Source organism: Solanum pennellii, chromosome 1 (assembly GCF_001406875.1).
Source record: "Solanum pennellii chromosome 1, SPENNV200".
NCBI classification, from domain to species: domain Eukaryota; kingdom Viridiplantae; phylum Streptophyta; class Magnoliopsida; order Solanales; family Solanaceae; genus Solanum; species Solanum pennellii.
The window spans coordinates 102,445,243-102,465,968 of NC_028637.1; the positions used below are offsets into that span (position 1 = coordinate 102,445,243).

The following is a 20,726-nucleotide window of genomic DNA, read 5'->3' on the forward strand; positions in this document are numbered from 1 at the left end:
AAAAAAATTGCTTTTGAGTTTGTATCACTTCATTTAAAATAATGAGCTACTGGAAAGGCAATACTTCTATTTAATTTGCATTTGGTTTAATCATTATGCTCACTTGTTGGCATGGATATATTCCCTGAGCCATGGGGGAGACTCATATCGAATAAAAAATTCTTGCTCTGACACCATTTAGAATTGTGTGTGTCATCTCTATTAAATGTTTGATCTATTAGAAAGTTGATACTTCTAATTTAACCTTCTACATTTCTGAAAGATACAAACTCAGTTCCTCAAGTTTTCCAGTTATAGATTCAGTTGAACTCCAATTTCATTTAGTACTACCATAAAACTTAATCTCCTATTTGCAGGTGGAGCTTGACCAGAGGGCTAAAATCCTTCACGAGGACATCACAAAGCACGTATGGTTTCAGTCTTTCCAAGTTACTTTTAAAGTTGGATAATTTATTTTCTTAGGAACTCCTTGTTGATTTGGATAGCTTGTAGCTCTATGAATTTATACTCCATTGGCATTATATCGTGCAACATGGATTAAATGCTTTAAAAAGATTTCAGCTTCCATTTCAGTATCATGGAGTTATTAGGGACCTTTTATTTTATCTTAATTCCATATATTTGCGAAACATCTAATATCTGGTGACCCCTTCACTTTTAATGTCAAGAGGATTGCTCGAGAGCTGAAAGTGTTGCAAGGAAAAATTGATCAAGCAAATGAGAAAGGATGGAGACAAGAATATCCTTTTTTCCTTCTTTTTTTGGGTGACCAAATTTATCGTATTTGACAGAATGCCAAACCAGTCCCAAGGATGGAAAATTAGCACAGATTTGGTAGTAAGCTTCTGTGTATGGTCACCAGCATTACTTTCTATGATCACCAATTTCATCCTAACCTCTATGTTCCTCCTTTATCATCTCATCCTTCATTTCCTAATTATGTCTGTGTGTACTGTTATCTCGATGTTCTTCATCCTGGTCCATTCTGCAAAGAAAGGAAAGTATTTCCTTAATCACTTGGTTTTTACGCTTACCAAGCATCTGAATAGAAGATATCTCCTACAGCAAGATTCATACCTGTCATCTGTGCTGGAAAATATTCCTCGAGTGACTCCAGAGGAAATAGAGCCTGTATCTCTTGATGGGAATGACAATCAGATAGTAACCACTATAAAGAAGAATATTACTGGAGTTACTCCTGAGAAAATAGATAGTGAACCTCTGGCTGAAAATGATGATGGGAAGCTTTCTTCAGACAATGGAGATTTCAGTGGTGGAGGACCTCCGAAGAAGGGGGATGAAAAGAAAACATATACACAGCAGAAAACAAAGATGCAAAGAAGAGACACTTCACAGAAAAAAGAATTTGTTGGATGGGGATCAAAATCTCTAATTGACTTTCTTCATTTTATAGGTCACGATACCAGAGAAAAATTATCCCCATATGATGTGACATCGATGGTAATTAAATATGCAAATGAAAATGACCTTATCCATCCTATTGAAAAGAAAAAAATCCTTTGTGATATTCAGTTAGAAGCTCTTTTGGGGGGAAAAGTGGTAAACAAAGACAAAATACTTAGCCTCCTTATAAGCCATTTTGTTGAAAATGAGGAGCGATTACAAAAGAATGAGCTTGATCATGATCTTGAAGACAATGACACAGAAATGTTTGTGGCTTCTAAAACTGAGAAAAAGGTTGAACAAAACAAAAGTTCCTCAATTTGGTATTCAACTGCAGCACAAAGTCAATTTGCAGCCTTGATTCCTGAAAATATCAAACTTGTTTACCTGAAGAGGAGTTTGGTTCTGGAGATGATCAAGAAGCCTGAGTCGTTTGAAACCAAGATTATAGGAAGTTTTGTTCGGGTCAAGTTAGATCCACGTGATTTTGAGCTGCGTAACTCTCATCAGCTTGTGCAAATTACAGGTTGTTTTAACAAATGACTTTATTCTTTGATTTGTTTTTTAAATAGTTGTTAACATCCCTCAGTGAACTGCTGTGACTGTGTGTGAATGCTGCATTATGCTCATGTATTCCATACAAAATTTTTGGATACTTGAAATTATCCAAAATATGACTGCTGTGAATATGTCTGAATGCTGCAGTATGCTCATGTCTTCCATTCAGAACATCCGTTTTTTTAACATAAATGATTCCTCAACCAACTTTGTTTACTCTTTTTGTTGTTATCATGGCGTTTATAATCTGTTCAAGCCCATGAAATAAAAGTTGAAACTCAAAACTCATCTTTTCATCTTTCCATGAACTGAATTTCCTTTAGGTTTTTCATTGTTGTTTTGTTAATATTGAGAGAAGAGTTCATTCTTAAAACCCTCTATATTTCGTTTGGAACATAAAAACCTTCTTTTCCCAGTTATTATACTTTGTCTGCTCATGTTCTATGGTGCTATTCCTATTTGGTGAGTCAAAGTGTTTCTTCTTTGACTACAATGTGTTAAATAATTTGGTAAGAGTTTACCAAAATAATTGTTATTAGTGGTAATTAATATGCAGTTTTCAAATATGTAAATATTATTTTGAAAATAGTAAAGCATCGATTCAGAATTTACATAGAGGATCAGATGAGTTGATTCCGGATCGCTGCTAAAGTAAAACAAGTTACATTGTCCAACGGTCCAACCCAAAGAAGAAGAGCAGAAAACCTAGTTTGAATAGCTTCAAAGGTTGAGAAAGAAAATTAGAAATAGGTCACTATAATTAACTTTAACAGGATTTGGATAAATCTGGAAGTAGAAATTTGATATGTGAAAAGAGTGGAATAGATGGATGAAAAGATTATACGTGATGAAATAAGATAAATCGAGCTCTTAAAGAAGCTCAGTAAATTTGGAAGAGAAATAAGCAAGCAGGTCAAGTAAATTGGATGGAGAGAGTGAGGCAATGATCATGATCTTATTTTCATCTTCAAAGTCTTAATATAGAATATTTTCTTCTATTAAAAACTTTATGTTGAGCACCAAGTTTGCTTTCAAACTGACATCTTTCTTGTTTAAGCGAGTGTTTCAGGGATCCAGCCTGTATCAAGCGATAACTGCTGTTGCAAGAGTTCAATTCAAGTTTCAAATATCGCAAAAAATGTTTGCTTGAACACGCTTTCTGATGATGAATTTTCTAATGTAACCTACTTCAACCCTTTTATGATCATTCTACCTATATGTTCATTACATAAGATATTAAATGTTGTCAATCCAAGTCTTGTCATGTACAAACACGTGTAACTCTTCTAACTTTAGAGTTAGATTCCATACTGCTAAAAGCAGACTGCAAAAGAGTTGATAATTTTGGATGTTGGTTATTTTCTAGGCTATATTTGTTTTAATCTTTTAAAAAGGATCAAAGGTTTTCTCTTGTTTTGAGAAGTTGTTATCATTGGCTGTTTCAGATTTTTGTGTTAGCGGTGTCATAATAGATTTCACTCTTGGAAAAGATCCTGATTGCAGCCAATGATAGGAGGTGCAGCATGTGGATTAGCTATCCTCTTTTTTGTACTAACAGAAGAAAATATCTTTTTAATTCTTCTTGTAGGTGCAATTTACACCACAAATATGGGAACTTTATATGTTTTCCAGTTATTGTACAACAACATACTCAGTGTAATCCCATATCTAGGGTATGGGGAGGGTAGAGAGTATGCATACATCACCCCCTTTATGTTTTTAGTTACGGAAAAAAAAACAAATTCAGTGACTGAAGAGTGGCTTCATTTGGGTTACCAATATTCTCAACCTTGTGAAAGCTGAGGTAGTTTTGTATGATCATCAAATTGGAAGTAATTTAAAATATCCTAGATGATAAATATTTGATAGCATTCTAGAGCTGCTGGACTGCCACTGTAATTGGAGCACTCCTATTTTTGTTCAGTCTTTTGAGCTACTCTTGGTGCATTTACACTAATGGAAATGGCTTATCACTTTGAGTATTTGTTGAACTGAGGGAAAAAGCTGATTGAATGTTGTTACTAATAAAAAATGAAATGATTGAACGTTTCTAGTAGCCTAGATCCTAATGGAAGCTAGTTTTATGTTTCTTCAGAATACAACATAGCATCTTACCCTTAGTTGATTTGAAGCTGTTACATGTATTCATTTATACTTGAGAAACATCTTAACAGTGCGGAACTACCCAATGGAAAAAACTCTACCAAAAAGCTTTCTTGGTTAACCCTTCATTTCAATGTGTTTTGACATTTTTCTCTGTTTTTCAGGAAGAATGTGATGAGTTCAGAAAGAAAGTCAAAGATGGGATTTTTAAAAAGCTTACAGTTGTAAGTTTTTTTGGCTTGTATTTTGACATAACTATTACGTTGAAACATAGTCTCGATGTTATTATATGACTGAAAATTTTAATATGATTAACTATTGTTTCCAGTATAAAGTACTCCCAAATAAATGACTTGCCCAAAAAGGGATCACTCCGTAGGGACTGCTCAGTGCAGGTTCTGGTTGCCTCTAGAACAACCCAGTTTCTCTTTTGTTATAAAGTACTTCTCAAGTCTCAGCTCTTCAGGCAACATGCTGCTTGCAACCTACCACATGCTCTCTTGCCTTGTTCTAGGATTCATCCTTTCCCTACGAGTGACTTGGTCATTTTCATGTATTCTTCATGTCCTGTCATGTGACCCTTCTGGTGGAAGCAACTAGTAGAACCTGGGTAAATCTTGGCTGGGTTAGTGGGACCCAATTCTTAACCAGTTCTGAAAAGGACTCTGATCAAGGGAGAAAGAATACTGGAGTGGCCAAGTGAATTCTCAATCTTCATCTTCTAATCCTGGTCCCTTATCATGTAGGTTGTTGATGGAAAAACGAGTCAATGTAATGCGAATAGGTCCTCCAGTCCTGGCCTGTAGCATTAAACATTCCTTTACTTGATAATGTCTCAGTTTTGGTTTCACCAAATAAAAGTGCCTGCTAGCTGGCCTTAATCATCGTGTTCCATTTCAAATAAGAAGTGTGACTCACTGAAACCGATCGTCTTTTTTCTTTTTTAGCGAACTCTACAGCGCCAGCTCAAAAGAACTGTTTTCTCGTCATCTGCATGTTACATGAATATTCTTATTCTCCAAAGGTTAAGACAACTTTAGAATTGCATTTTTGGGAAGGCCCCAAGATAGTGTATATCTTGACACTGAACAGGTTTATGTAGAACATTATCGCAGATCATCCAAACAACATGATTCAATAGTGGGTAACGTGGATAAGTGCACTTAATGCCTAGCGGAGATAATGAGGAAAGCCTCCAGCTTAACACAGTGCTTTTCTAGTTCCCCTTTTACTATACATAGAGACCTTTTGAATTTCCTTTTCTCAAATAAGTGCTTTTGAATTTGTACAACTTCATTTATAATCTTGAGCTCTACTTGAAAGGGTATATAATTTGCATTTGGTTTTTTATCCTCCTCACTTATGGGCATGGATATATTCCCCGAGTCATGGGGAGTTTTCAGTAAATGGGTTGTGGCGAGACTCAAATCAACCAATTGTTTATTAAATGTTTGAGTTATTAGAGTGCTGATACTTTTATTTTTGTCTTGTACATTTCTGAAAGGATATAAGCTCAATTCCTCTAGTTCCCCAGTTATAGATTCATTATGTTTTTACTACCATAAAACTTGCTCTCCTATTTGCAGGTGGAGCTTGAACAAAGGGCTAAAATTCTTCATGAGGACATCACGAATCATGTATGGTTTCAATCTTATTTGGATAATTTATTTCCTTAGGAACTTCCTTGTTAAGTCTGGATTGTTTGTAGCTCTACGAGTTTATACTCCATTGGCATATGAGAAAACAAAATATTATCATGCAACACGGATCAAATGTTGTAAAATGATTACAGCTTCCTTTTCAGTAACATGAAAACATTAGGGGCCTGTTCATTTTTATCTTGAGTCAATATACATTTAAATATCTGATGACACCTTCGCTTTTTAATGTCAGAGGATTGCTCGAGAGCTGGAACTTGCGCTGCAGAATATTCCTAAAGTGATTCCAGAGGAAGTAGAATCTCTTGATGGGGATGACAATCAGATGCACCTATGCTCAGATGAGGCAACCCTACAAAATAAAATAATCTTGGAGTGATACCATCAGAAAAATAATCAAAGATGAGAAGGATGGTAGTAAGATGCATCAATGCGCGGTTGTAATGATGCTATGTGCAACTCCCCATCTTCTCCTTGTTTAAATTGTTATTGTTAAGACTTTGCTGGAAAACTTTAGTAGATCGTATTTGAAGGAGGGATGATGCTTCTATCAGTTGCAGGTCTTACATTGGTATTTTGAATTTAGTTGCGACAAAGATTATTCAGTTTTAGCTTTGTTATTTATATTACAGCCAGTAAAAACTTTTTCTGAACAGCTTTAGTTATGAGAAAAACCAGGTTTACTCAATTTGAAGTTGCATTTGCTCTTGCTCTATATAATGATTCATGGTAAATCTAATTGAATTTTTCTTACTTTTTATATTAAAAAATTATATTTTTAAGTAAACGTATATGTGTCATTGTTGTCATTTTTAGTTAATGTCGTTGTCAAATGATTGAAATTTCTTCAAAAATTCAATATTCTTTATTGGTAGGATTTTTTCCCACAATTTCAAATCGTTTAAAATTTGAGCATGGACTCAAAATATACTAGGAAACAAAGATCTAATATCAAATACAGCTACAAAAACACGAATCAAAGAAATTTTTAAAAATGTGGGACTGATATCCATTATTCTGGAATTTTTTTCTTTACTGCATGTGAATCTTTTGAACTCTTCAAATGATTTTAGAATTTTGATTTTGTTTTAAAAAAAGAAATTAATGATGTCGAAATTTGAAATGATTTTGTAAAGGACTAGAGTACTTTGTGTGTTCTTGGTGTTCATAAGGAAGAAGTAGCAGAAATTTAAAAACTCCAATTGAGAAGTGTTGAACTTTGTTTGGTGTGCAAAAATGGTTTTGCAAAATCAGAGTTAAAAAATGGCATGTCTTTTCTTTGACGAATATGTCATAAAAGAGCTAAATTTTTAACATATGACATAAACAAGCCTTTTCTAAAAGTTCGAAGACATATTCGAATATTTTTCCTTTATTAGATGAAATTAATCAAACACCCAACTATCTGAAGTACATATATATAATTTTGTTTTGACAAAAATATTTCTCAGCTTAAATAGATTTGGAAGTCTAACTAAATAAGTTAGAAAATATTATAAAAGTTCTTTTTTTTCCTTTAATGCATTTATTTTAAAGTTGTCTTATATTAGGAGGGATAAAATTAGAAATAAAAATATTGCAGTTAAAAAATGAGGATAACATCAATGGAAAATAAGAAGTAGAAAGCGAGTCTAAAATGGTTGGACATGTGAATAAAAGTTAAGTGAATGTCTAATGTAGAGATGTGATAGATTGACTATAAATGTAGGTCGAAAAAATATTGGAGAGAAATGATTAGACAAGACATATCACGATTTAAATTTAGCGATGATATAATCTTATATTGGAGACTATGGAAGACATAAATTAAGAGCTAGTATAAATAGTCGCGTGTTATCTCACCTATCGTTACATGTTAGTAATTTGTAGAAGTATTATTGTAGTTTATTGTTCTTTAATTTCTACTAATATTTATTGGTTTTTTGTACTTCAGTTACAATATTATTTTGTTGTAGAGATTGCTCTTTTTTCGGGCTGCTTTGTCGTGCTATCTTTTATATTTTGTTTCATTTTCATTTATAAAAAAAATAGTACTTATAACTTGCTAGTACCCATTTCCAAAAATATTTTGCCATGTCCACAATATACACGTTCACACCATATTTTTAAGACTTTCCAATATTTTCGAGGACCAAATAATTATTTTTTTTAAAAAAAATCCTAATTACTGAATAAGAATATATTCTCACCTCAATTTACAACATAATACTTGTATATCGTATATATTTTCCTTTTCATATCAATAACATTAATATTATTTTAATAATTTTTGTCCTTCCATTTTTATTTTTATATGTTATTTTCGATATTTTGATTATCACATTATTTTACTATTATCACCATTCCTTTTTAAAAATAAATAATAATCCACACAATAATGTTTCCCTATACTTAGTCGATATGCCTTATTTACTTATGTACTTTCCTTTTCAAAATATTTTGATATGCGTTATGTACTTGAGTTAAAGGTCTTTTTGAGTCGGTAGTTCTGTCTTCACGAAGTAAAGCTTAGGTATGCGAACATTTTTTACTGTGGGTACTTATGGTTTGAATAAAATTTGATCCATATCAAAATTGAACCAAATCAATTAAATATATTGATTTTTGTTTTAATTTTGTTTGGATAATTGTAATATCATATTTTTATTTTTATTTATATAGAAGATGAAGTGGAGGACGATTAAGGACAAAAATGTAATTTCACGCTAATAAAAATTTATGAAGAAAGATAATAAATAATTCTAGAATTATCTTTCTATATATGAAGTGAACAAAGATTTTTTCTTTAATGAGTGGGAATGGGTTATTTCTTAAAGGGTCAGGTTATCGGGTTTAAAATAGGAAATAGTTTTTTTAAAAAAAAAATTTGGGTAATTGGGTCAATTTAGGTCAATTTTGGGGATTCCGTCAAATGAGGGTAATTTTAACTTATTTTAAGGTAGGGTAAATTTAACTTTATTTTAACGGCGAGAGTAAAGTTAAACAATAAACCAAAGTTGAAGGGTATTTTTGACGCTTTTCCCTTTTTAATCTACTTGTACTTTCATAATGTAACAATTATACATGCATATTTCTCACTAAATCATAAAATTACATTGATGAAGCATCTAGAATGACCTTTAGATCAACTGTTTAATGAAGAAAGAATTTCTAAGGGTCAACAATATTATTTTGCTGTTGTTTCAAATTTATTTTTCACCTTCTATAATTTTTTTTAGAGTAACAAAGTAACAATAACGAGAGTGGTGAGCGTTTGACCTCAAACAAGTAGATTGTCTCTAAAAAAAATTTATTTATGTTGTTGTGTTGTACATTTTTTAACTGTTTTAACTTATTTATAATTAATATTAATATCGAAAACATAACTATAAAATAATCAAATACATATATTATGATAAATTATATGAAGGATAAAATGATTAGATATCAAGATATTTTTAATCATTAATTAATATACTTGCAATTCTCGAGATATGTGGTGACATCAAATTATTTAGTTTCTGTTAAAATGTTTTAAAAACTTACTAAAATATACTCTCTCTTTTTTTTCCTTATACGAGTCAATTATTGTAAATATTGTTCAAAACCTTATAAAAATTTATTTAATGATATATAAAGTTATTCGATTACATGTTTATTTAAATCATGATCTCATATAATTTCTTAACATTGTTATTTTAAATTTATTTTTCTACATTAATAATAATGAATTTAGTTTGCTTAGCTCTCTAAAATTGATATCATAAGATAATTCAAATATAATTGAGTACTATCTTCTCCGACGATTACAATTGCGCAGCAAGTATTGTTTTTACAGTAGAAGAATTATACAGTGTTTGAGATCAAGGAAAAATATGGTCAGTAGGGTTTTGGGTTCCGAATTTATGGTGTGTTCTTCAAGATTTGAGGGATGGCAATGTCGAATATGTATATTGGGACTGTAATTTTATGTGAAGAGCTTGGTAATTTGAAGAATGATTTTGGTGGATGTTCGAAAACAGAGTTAGTTGTGTTTGTCTTGTGGTGAGTTTTTGCGAAAATATGAAGGAGATGATACCCAGTAAGTGCAATCTTATAATCTATTTTTAATCCTTGCACCAATATGATCTCCAAATATAGCATATAAGTGTAAAATCAAATCATGATATGCTAGATATCATGAAAGATGAATTGTTTATTGCTATTACATAGTGGCACTGTAGTAAAATCTGAAGAATTGCCCTTGGGGTTATTAAATTTCTCAGGAAAATTGCTTGTCATGCTATTTAATCTTGTGTTTAAGGGTGTAGCATCTTTCACCTTAATCTTCCCTCTCTGTTATTGATTTGAGATGTTATTTGCCAACACTAATTACTCCCTTTGTAATTCAGTTTTCTATTTGTCAGCAGTTAAAACAGTTATGCTACTCTATGCCTTGGTAATCTTTTTTAAGTCGGGATAAATTTTTTTCTAGGTAATGATCTAATCTAATATTCTTATGGGTGAAGGGTCAAAAACATACCTAAAGTAATCCAGTTTTTTCGAGTTCCATATCTGAATTGTGCAAATCTCCTATCTGAGCTATCACCAAATGTTTATAGAAACACACCTAAAATTTCTCTTTGGAAGGATGCAATTCATCTCGATTTATCTTCAAATCATCATATGCATTCCTTTTAAAAATACATACAAGGATCAGATTACATCTATCTTTCTTTCTGATCAGACAGCCAGAATTATCATATATACTAGTATTCTTGAGCTGATCTCGGCATTCTCCGTATAAAGTTCTTTCATATTAAAAAAATAAGAGTTGGTAAAAAGATGAAAATCTAGTGTTGCAACTGAGGATCCAGACAAGTAGCGGTGAGGCATATGTGTAGCGACTGAGGAGAGCATAAAACTGCTCAACCAGCACATAGTGAATAAAAGGAAGTCACTCAAGATGAGACCTATGTTGCTCGGACTCTTCAAAAATGTCAAGGGCTGCGTGTCGGATTCGCTAAAAGTAGTGTATTTTTGGAGAATCCAACACGGGTGCGGCATCGAAAGTGAAGAGTCCGCGCAACTTAGAGATGAGTAATGTTACGATCTACTGTGCAAGTTAAGTTTAATAACTTTTAATTGTAAGGTATTTTGATATACTATATTGATCACCCTTGAAAAGAGGCACACTGATACTCCAATATCGTTTAAATCCAATAACTTTGATGGCTATAGGTGAATTTACTAATACCTCATCTATCAAGTTTAAGAAAGCAGATGATCGAATAACTTTGTATCTTCAATGACATCATATATACACTAACCACAAGCTCAATATATATTACTTTATCTGTTTTACTTTGTGACGACTAGAATTAGGAGAGACAACTAAGCTTTTAATTATTTTTTTGTTAATTATTTTTTAATATTTTAACGTACTTTTCAAGTAATATCTGTGGCACATGTGAATTTTTTAGAGTCCATCAATTTCTTAAAATATTTGTTTAAATATTGGGAGAGGTCTGAAATATATCCGAATTTAACCGAAATTGTTGTAACAACCCCAAACTTTGGGCGAGACTTATTACCCTTGCATTTAGAGTTGTCAAATGGGCATGACTCGCTAGGCCCGCCCAACCCAACCCTTGAATAAAATGGGATTGGGCTCAGTCTATTTGCCTATTTAGGAACGAGGCTTTTTAGCCTAGCCTCATTTGGCCCGCTGGCCTTGTAGGTCTAACCCGCAAGCCTCAAAGGCTAGCCCGCGGGTTGTGAATTATAAAAATATTTATTATATATCTTTTAAGTAGTTTTTTATTTGTTAAGATTTTGTGAATAAATATTTTAAAGTTATCAATACAAAGTCAAGACTATATTTTATACATATATTTTACATTTTAGGGTCATTAGCCCACTAAATTTTCTTATTAGCCCAGGTTTATTACTCCATTTTAACTATAAATCTTTGACCATTTTTTATTTTGTTTTTATGTCAAATTATTCACTTCTCCTTTATTGTCTTGTTTATGAAAATAATGATCATGTAATGTTTTCTGGCTAAGACGAAGCTTATACTTGTTATATCTTGGCTACTATGTATTTGTTTTGTGTAATTCGTCAACTTTCGTATTCTTTCAAGAGGAAAATGTTGTTCTTTTTTTGGTTGAAGGTCAACCCGTCCCAACCAATGGCCCGCTTAGGGCTGGGTGGGGCTGCTATTTTACAGACCCCTTAATTAAATGGCAACTTTCACATATAGCAAATATAAAATTTATATTTGTATGCTATAGCAAAATTTGCATAATTGCACTCCGTAGCAAACATATAAATGTATAATTCGCTATAAAAATATACAATTGAATCGAATTGTATAAACGAGAAAGAGAAAGAGACTTGGCAGAGAATTGTAAAAAAATAAAGTAAATAAAACGAATTGTAAATTATAAGTGTATGAAACAATTATATGCAATTTGAATTTGTATAAAATGAGAAAGAGAGAAAGACAAAAGAGACTTGGGTAGAGAATATATAATTGAATCTAATTGTATAAAACGAGAAAGAGAAATTATATACAATTTGAATTTGTATAAAACGAGAAAGAGAGAAAGGTAACAGAAACTGGGCTGAGGAGTATTTTTATTGTATAATTATAAGTGTATAGGATGAAAATATTTGTATTTGCATGTGTATATACAATTTTCTCTCGCTTTATATCAACAGAAACATAATTTATACATTTTGCTTCTGTTTGTATAAGCGAGAGAGGCGAGAGTGACGAGCGAGATTAGAGAGATTGGTGGGCGAGATCTGGGAGAGGGGAGAGAAGGGAACAAAAATATATATATTTATTCAATTTCCTCTGCTTTATACAAATAGAAACAGATTTTATACACTTGTGTTTGTATAAAAGTGAGAGGAAGCAAGCGAGAGAGGATTTGAGGGAGAGAGGTGACTGATTAACATTTTTCTACGGGACACAATTAAATCAAAGGGTGGTTATAGCAATTAATTTGATTTAGTTAATTTGTCATTATATACAATTTTTTCTTAATTAAAAGGGTCAGCCCGTCACAACCTATTTAACTCTCAAGCCTGTTAGGGTTGGGTTGGGTTGGGCCAGACCATTTTGACAACTTTATTTGCACTATTTAATAGTTATTTAACTCTCAAGCATGTTAGGGTTGGGGGCCAAAGAGTTTGAAATCTACAAAAAAAAAATTATGATTTTTGGGTTTTTTTTATGATTTATGGGAAGTGAGCCTTCTTTTCTTGAATGTTTTGCTCATGGTTATCATTTTTTGGGCTTCATCAAACTTTGGATCTGTTAGTGGGTATAATTTTTCTGTTGATTTTTTTCAAAGGGGAAAAGCTCTACCCTAAGAATTACAGTTTAGTCTTAATAATCTAAACTAAATAAGGTGCTTTTCTTGATTACAGTGAAGCAGGCATCTGGTAATTTATCAAGAAACCCTTCTGCTATAAATGGCGAAGAACAGCGGCAGGAGGATTTTCAAAAAAGAAAAAGTTGCAGAAGATTGGTGTTTTCAGTGCAAGGATGGAGGAGAGCTCATGATTTGTGATCATGGGTAAGTCTCTTTTTTTTTTTTCTGACTTGGAGGTGGACGGTACTCTTCCCATCCGAGCAACTGTTCTTGTTCGATTATGGGAAAGTCCTTGGGTTAAAAATACCAATTTTATTTTGAACAATTTCAAAACTACGTTTTTCTTTTTCTTTTCGGGCTTTGCTTTCTGGATGAAAACGTAGACATCATTTGGAAGTTTTTTTTTTGGCTTGAAAAGAACACATGTTCCATCTTTAAAATTGCGCCTGTTCTTGGTGGTCGAATTGTATGGAAACCTCATCTTTCTCAGAACCCTAGGTTGTTGGATAAAATAATTACAGTACCTCATTGCATATGGTGAGAAAACAAGAGTTTGCGAGAGAACTTAGCTTGATTATTTCCACAAGCTGTGGGGTTTAAAGAACTAAGTTTACATGTTCTATAAGGGAAAGGAAATCAATATAAATCAATACCTAATTATAATAGGAGTAAATCAAGCCACCTACTATATTTACATATATGATATAGAATATTCCTAGGATTCTATCACGCTCTCTTAAGCTAGTGCGTATAAATTATATGTACCAAACTTGTTAAATGCATAACTCGTTTTGGGACCAGCTAGGGACTTAGTGAATATGTACACAAGCTGGTTATTTGACCGAACGAACCTTGTTACGATGTCTCCTAAGAGTACCTTTTCACCGAGAAATGACAATCAATATCTATGTGTTTGTTCCTCTTGTAAAACACTGTGTTTGATGCAATGGGAATTGTAGCTTCATAATCACACACAAGTTCCTTTCCATTTGTATCTCCAAATGTCAACTCTTTCCGTAGTTGCTTGATTCATATGAGTTCAGATGTTGCCACTATCATGGCGCGATATTCCACTTATACAGTGGCTAGAGCTAGCAACCACATATATTTCTAACTCTTCCAAGACACCAAATTTTCCCCGACTAGAACACAATATCCAGATTTGGATCCTCGGCATTCATAATGTAATTCTTTCGATGGAACAAATTTTATGTATCGAATGATGCGAATAATTGCATTCTAGCGACTACACAAGGAGAATTTAAGAACCGACTTTCAACATCAACATGAAAGGTAATATGTCGAGTCACTAAGATAATTCAACCTTCCTACTTGCGTTCTATATCTTTTAGGATCGCTAAGAGGCTTCCCTAACCTAGTAGGAGCTTAACGTTTGAATCCATTAGAAAATTAAAGGTGCTGCAATCTGTCATCCTTTTCTCTCCAAGATTATCAAGTGCATACTTCCTTTGTGAATAGACAATTTTTATTTGGATTGAGCAACCTCAATGCCCCAAAAGTACCTTGATCGACCAAAATCCTTATTATGAAGATGTTGGAAAGGGTGATGTTTCAATTCAGTAATTTCCTCATCATTACCTGTGATAACTATGCCATCAACATACACTACCAATCATGCACAAACCTGGAGCAGAGTGACAATAACTATGCTTAACTCCTAAACTATGCTTGAGGAGATCAGTTCAAGACATAAAGGGCTCGTCGTAGTCTATACACCATGTTACTAGACTTCCTCCGAGTAACAAATTTAAATGGTTGCTTTATATATACCTCATCTTTGAGATCTCCATGAAGAAAACCATTTTTAATATCCAACTGATAGAGAGACCAATGATGCACAACCACCATGGATAAAAAGAGATGGACTAAAGCAATCTTGGCCATAGAAAAAAAGGTATAGCAATAGTCATGACCAAAAATCTTTGTATAACCGTTGGCCACTAGTCGTGCTTTTCGGTGATCAATCTTTCCATCAAGGCCAACCTTCACTGTACATGCCCAATGACAACCGATTGTTGATTCATCTGGAGGTACATGCTCCCAAGTACCACTAGAGTGTAAGCAAACATCTCAATCATAGCTTATTACCAGCATGAATAACAAAAAGTTTTTCCTATAGTCTTAGGAGTAGCCACAACTGATAGTGATGTTGCAAAGGCAGAATAGGCCAGTGATAAACGATGATAGCACAAACAAGTATAGGGTGAGGTTATGAGTAGAGCAATTATTTGTACGAATGAGAATAAAAGAACTCTATGTAGACCAGTCCTCAGTAGGCAAGGATTCCGGTGGCAGGCATGCATCATATGTGCACAAACAATAATGATAGGTCAATAGTGGTAGAGGTGCAGCAGAGGAAGATGGAGTTATACATCATGACATAGAAGGATATACTGCGGCGGCATCCCTTAAAGATATAACTAGTATAACCTCATAAACGCCTAATTAGTTAGCAAAAAAAGATGTAAAGTAGGGTTGACCTTCAAAAAACATCAACTAACATAAGGTATTGCTAGAGGTCAGGTGAGCAACATCGATATCCTTTCAATACCCTTGAATAACCAGGAAAAACACTTTTAAGACTAGGGGAGCTAATTTGTCTATTCTTGGAGCGAGTATATGGACAAAATATGTGCTTCGAAAGATGTGTGGTAGAAAAGAGAATAAGGTTGATTGGGGAAACAAAATAGAGTGTCGAACCTGATTTTGAATATCATTCTAAGGCATACGGTTGGATAACAACGGGGAGCACTACATTTCCTCTAAAGCGCAATGGAACATTTGCTTGAATGAGATGAATGCATGCTTTCTCAACAATTTCCCTATTTTCTCTCTCAGTGGCCCAATTTTGTTGTGTACTCTAAGGATGAGGTTTTTTATGAAAAACTCCATCGGAAGAAAGAATTTTTTTAAGTTGAGATTATAAATATATACATGCATTATCACTACGAAAGGTGCTAGTAGAAACGCTAAATTGTTTTTTTTTTCAATTTCAACACAAAAAGTTCGAAAATGGAAAATAATTCAAAATGATCTTTCTTTAAGATCATACAAGTGCACCTTGAGTAATCAATAATGAGAGTAAGGGTTTGTTTGGTATAACGTATAATAATAGTGCTAAATAGAGTATACTAGTAATGCTTGTATTGTGTTATGTTTGCATTAATTATACATATATTATTTCTTATACATTGTTAGGATAAGAAATATTATTTCTATTAGTGGGTATAATTTTTCTGTTAATTTTTTTTTATAGGGGAAAAGATATACCCTAAGAATTGCTGTTTAGTCTTGATTATCTAAACTAAATAAGGTGCTTTTCTTGATTACAGTGAAGCAGGCATCTGGTAATTTATCAAGAAACCCTTCTGCTATAAATGGCGAAGAACAGCGGCAGGAGGATTTTCAAAAAAGAAAAAGTTGCAGAAGATTGGTGTTTTCTGTGCAAGGATGGAGGAGAGCTCATGATTTGTGATCATGGGTAAGTCTCTTTTTTTTTTTTTCTGACTTGGAGGTGGACGGTACTCTTCCCATCCGAGAAACTCTTCTTGTTCGATTATGGGAAAGTCCTTGGGTTAAAAATACCAATTTTATTTTGAACAATTTCAAAACTACGTTTTTCTTTTTCTTTTCGGGCTTTGCTTTCTGGATGAAAACGTAGACATCATTTGGAAGTTTTTTTTTTGGCTTGAAAAGAACACATGTTCCATCTTTAAAATTGCGCCTGTTCTTGGTGGTCGAATTGTATGGAAACATCTTTCTCAGAACCCTAGGTTGTTGGATAAAATAATTACAGTACCTCATTGCATATGGTGAGATTTTGCGAGAGAACTTAGCTTGATTATTCCCACAAGCTGTGGGGTTTAAAGAACTAAGTTTACATGTTCTATAAGGGAAAGGAAATCAATATAAATCAATACCTAATTAAAATAGGAGTAAATCAAGCCACCTACTAATTTACATATATGATATAGAATATTCCTAGGATTCTATCACGCTCTCTTAAGCTAGTGCGTATAAATTATATGTACCAAACTTGTTAAATGCATAACTCGTTTTGGGACCAGCTAGGGACTTATTGAATATGTACGCAAGCTAGTTATTTGACCGAACGAACCTTGTTACGATGTCTCCTAAGAGTACCTTTTCACCGAGAAATGACAATCAATATCTATGTGTTTGTTCCTCTTGTAAAACACTGTGTTTGATGCAATGGGAAGTGTAGCTTCATAATCGCACACAAGTTCCTTTCCATTTGTATCTCCAAATGTCAACTCTTTCCGTAGTTGCTTGATTCATATGAGTTCAGATGTTGCCACTATCATGGCGCGATATTCCACTTATACAGTGGCTAGAGCTAGCAACCACATATATTTCTAACTTTTCCAAGACACCAAATTTTCCCCGACTAGAACACAATATCCAGATTTGGATCCTCGGCATTCATAATGTAATTCTTTCCATGGACCAAATTTTATGTATCGAATGATGCGAATAATTGCATTCTAGCGACTACACAAGGAGAATTTAAGAACCGACTTTCAACATCAACATGAAAGGTAATATGTCGAGTCACTAAGATAATTCAACCTTCCTACTTGCGTTCTATATCTTTTAGGATCGCTACGAGGCTTCCCTAACCTAGTAGGAGCTTAACGTTTGAATCCATTAGAAAATTAAAGGTGCTGCAATCTGTCATCCTTTTCTCTCCAAGATTGTCAAGTGCATACTTCCTTTGTGAATAGACAATTTTTATTTGGATTGAGCAACCTCAATGCCCCAAAAGTACCTCGATCGACCAAAATCCTTATTATGAAGATGTTGGAAAGGGTGATGTTTCAATTCAGTAATTTCCTCATCATTACCTGTGATAACTATGCCATCAACATACACTACCAATCATGCACAAACCTGGAGCAGAGTGACAATAACTATGCCTAACTCCTAAACTATGCTTGAGGAGATCAGTTCAAGACATAAAGGGCTCGTCGTACACCACATGTTACTAGACTTCCTCCGAGTAACAAATTTAAATGGTTGCTCTATATATACCTCATCTTTGAGATCTCCATGAAGAAAACCATTTTTAATATCCAACTGATAGAGACATCAATGATGCACAACCACCATGGATAAAAAGAGATGGATTAAAGCAATCTTGGCTATAGAAAAAAAGGTATCGCAATAGTCATGACCAAAAATCTTTGTATAACCGTTGGCCACTAGTCGTGCTTTTAGGTGATCAATCTATCCATCAAGGCCAACCTTCACTGTATATGCCCAATGACAACCAATTGTTGATTCATCTGGAGGTACATGCTCCCAAGTACCACTAGAGTGTAAGCAAACATCTCCTCAATCATAGCTTATTACCAGCATCAATAACAAAAAGTTTTTCCTATAGTCTTAGGAGTAGCCACAACTGATAGTGATGTTGCAAAGGCAGAATAGGCCAGATAAACGATGATAGCACAAACAAGTATAGGGTGAGGTTATGAGTAGAGCAATTATTTGTACGAATGACAATAAAAGAACTCTATGTAGGCCAGTCCTCAGTTGGCAAGGATTCCGGTGGCAGGCATGCATCATATGTGCACGAACAATAATGATAGGTCAATAGTAGTAGAGGTGCAGCAGAGGAAGATGGAGTTATACATCATGACATAGAAGGATATACTGTGGCGGTATCCCTTAAAGATATAACTAGTATAACCTCATAAATGCCTAATTAGTCAGCAAAAAAAGATGTAAAGTAGGGTTGACCTTCAAAAAACATCAACTGACATAAGGTATTGCTAGAGGTCAGGTGAGCAACATCGATATCCTTTCAATACCCTTGAATAACCAGGAAAAACACTTTTAAGACTAGGGGAGCTAATTTGTCTATTCTTCGAGCGAGTATATGGACAAAATATGTGCTTCGAAAGATGTGTGGTAGAAAAGAGAATAAGGTTGATTGGGGAAACAAAATAGAGTGTCGAACCTGATTTTGAATATCATTCTAAGGCATACGGTTGGATAACAAAGGGGAGCACTACATTTCCTCTAAAGCGCAATGGAACATTTGCTTGAATGAGATGAATGCATGGTTTCTCAACAATTTCCCTATTTTCTCTCTCAGTGGCCCAATTTTGTTGTGTACTCTGAGGATGAGGTTTTTATATGAAAAACTCCATGGGAAGAAAGAATTTTTTTAAGTTGAGATTATAAATATATACATGCATTATCACTACGAAAGGTGCTAGTAGAAACGCTAAATTGTTTTTTTTTAATTTCAACACAAAAAGTTCGAAAATGGAAAATAATTCAAAATGATCTTTCTTTAAAATCATACAAGTGCACCTTGAGTAATCAATAATGAGAGTAAGGGGTTGTTTGGTATAACGTATAATAATAGTGCTAAATAGAGTATACTAGTAATGCTTGTATTGTGTTGTGTTTGCATTAATTATACATATATTATTTCTTATACATTGTTAGGATAAGAAATATTATTTCTATAGATTAAGAAAATAATAATTAATCTATAGATTAATTATAAATACGTTATTTCTAGATATTTATATACAAAAATATCTTCATAATTATGGTAGAAAAGACGTAGAAGTAGTTTTAGGGATAATTGTATCTTTAACTATGTTAAAGCATGCATTAAACCCTTGCGTTACTAATACCTAGAAATTCATAGGTATAGGTGAGTGATCTCTAGATTGTTTCTCGTATTCTTCCCCACTTTGAAACCTTTGATCCAACCATTTGCTTTTGCAATTTGGAATAGGTTGCTCAACCCTTCCATAGCCAAGATAAAAAGAAAAGTAGATAGAGGTTCCCTTGTCTCAAACCCCTGTTTGATGGGAAAAACCCACATGGTTTTCTGTTGATCAGAATAGAGAATTCCACTGAACGTATGCGATGTCTGATCCACTTTAACCATCTTTGACCAAAACCCATCCTCTGCATCATCTTCATCAAAAAGTTCCAATTCAGGTGATCATATGCCTTCAGGATATCCAGCTTGCATAGGATCCCGGGTTGTTTGTCCTTTTTCCTGGAATCAACACATTCATTGGCTATCAACACTGCATCCACAATCTGCCTGCTCTTGATAAAGGCATTTGTTGCTTGTTCACAAGTTTATGCATCACCTTCTTTAGTCTTTCAGCCAAAAGTTTTGCAATTATCTTGTAAACTCCCGCCACTAAAATTATTGGTCTAAAGTCATTATCTCTGGATAGTTTCAGAATAACAGAACAATGGAGGTTTTTGCTGGGAAAATGATTAGCAATTTTGTACTCCTATTTTATTTTTGCTTTCTAATTAAATAAAGTGTTGGTCCCATGTGAGAAAACAAGAGTATGAGAGAGTACTTAACTTGGTTATTTCCCACAAGCTATTGGGGTTTAAATAGCTGAGTGTACATGTCCTTAAAAGAGGAAATCAATAGCTAATTAGATAGGAGTAAATCTAAGAGTAAATCAAACCACCTACTATATTTACATATATGCTCTAGAATATTTCCATGGTTCAGGCATATTCAATATGCAATTTAACTCGGTCAAAAATGATAGTGTAAAAGGACACATGTTGTCCATTCATTACTTTGTTGTGAACAACGGATACAATAAATATTTTTACC

General features: G+C 33.5%; 2 protein-coding genes across 10 annotated transcripts in view; both read left to right on the forward strand.

Moving 5' to 3' along the window:
- LOC107007277 overlaps positions 1-20,726 on the forward strand; it is an 81,875-nt gene that overhangs the window by 14,552 nt on the left and 46,597 nt on the right. For 6 of the 9 annotated variants that reach the window (XM_027917963.1, XM_027917968.1, XM_027917965.1 and 3 more), the window contains one exon: positions 13,125-13,273. In XM_027917963.1, the coding sequence (XP_027773764.1) occupies positions 13,170-13,273 (104 nt within the window). In that variant the 5' untranslated portion in view covers positions 13,125-13,169. Of the gene's footprint in view, positions 1-9,455; positions 9,784-13,124; positions 13,274-16,419; positions 16,572-20,726 lie in introns of those variants that run through there. The other 3 variants (XM_027917972.1, XM_027917971.1, XM_027917986.1) reach the window with 3 other exon arrangements.
- LOC107025800 (zinc finger CCCH domain-containing protein 19-like) lies at positions 275-6,417 on the forward strand. The gene is made up of 6 exons (XM_027917994.1): positions 275-407; positions 669-1,930; positions 3,020-3,141; positions 4,230-4,289; positions 5,652-5,702; positions 5,959-6,417. Exons 2-6 carry the CDS (start codon positions 718-720, stop codon positions 6,100-6,102), a joined length of 1,590 nt encoding a protein of 529 aa, XP_027773795.1. The 5' UTR covers positions 275-407; positions 669-717; the 3' UTR covers positions 6,103-6,417.

What these genes read in the sequence shown, in the direction of transcription:
- LOC107025800 (XM_027917994.1), top strand. Translation starts at nt 718, where the DNA reads ATGAGAAAGGATGGAGACAAGAATATCCTTTTTTCCTTCTTTTTTTGG. An exon ending in CTGATGATGAATTTTCTAAT is followed by an intron (nt 3,142 to 4,229) that starts GTAACCTACTTC and finishes TCTGTTTTTCAG; the next exon opens with GAAGAATGTGATGAGTTCAG. An exon ending in TTTTTAAAAAGCTTACAGTT is followed by an intron (nt 4,290 to 5,651) that starts GTAAGTTTTTTT and finishes TCCTATTTGCAG; the next exon opens with GTGGAGCTTGAACAAAGGGC.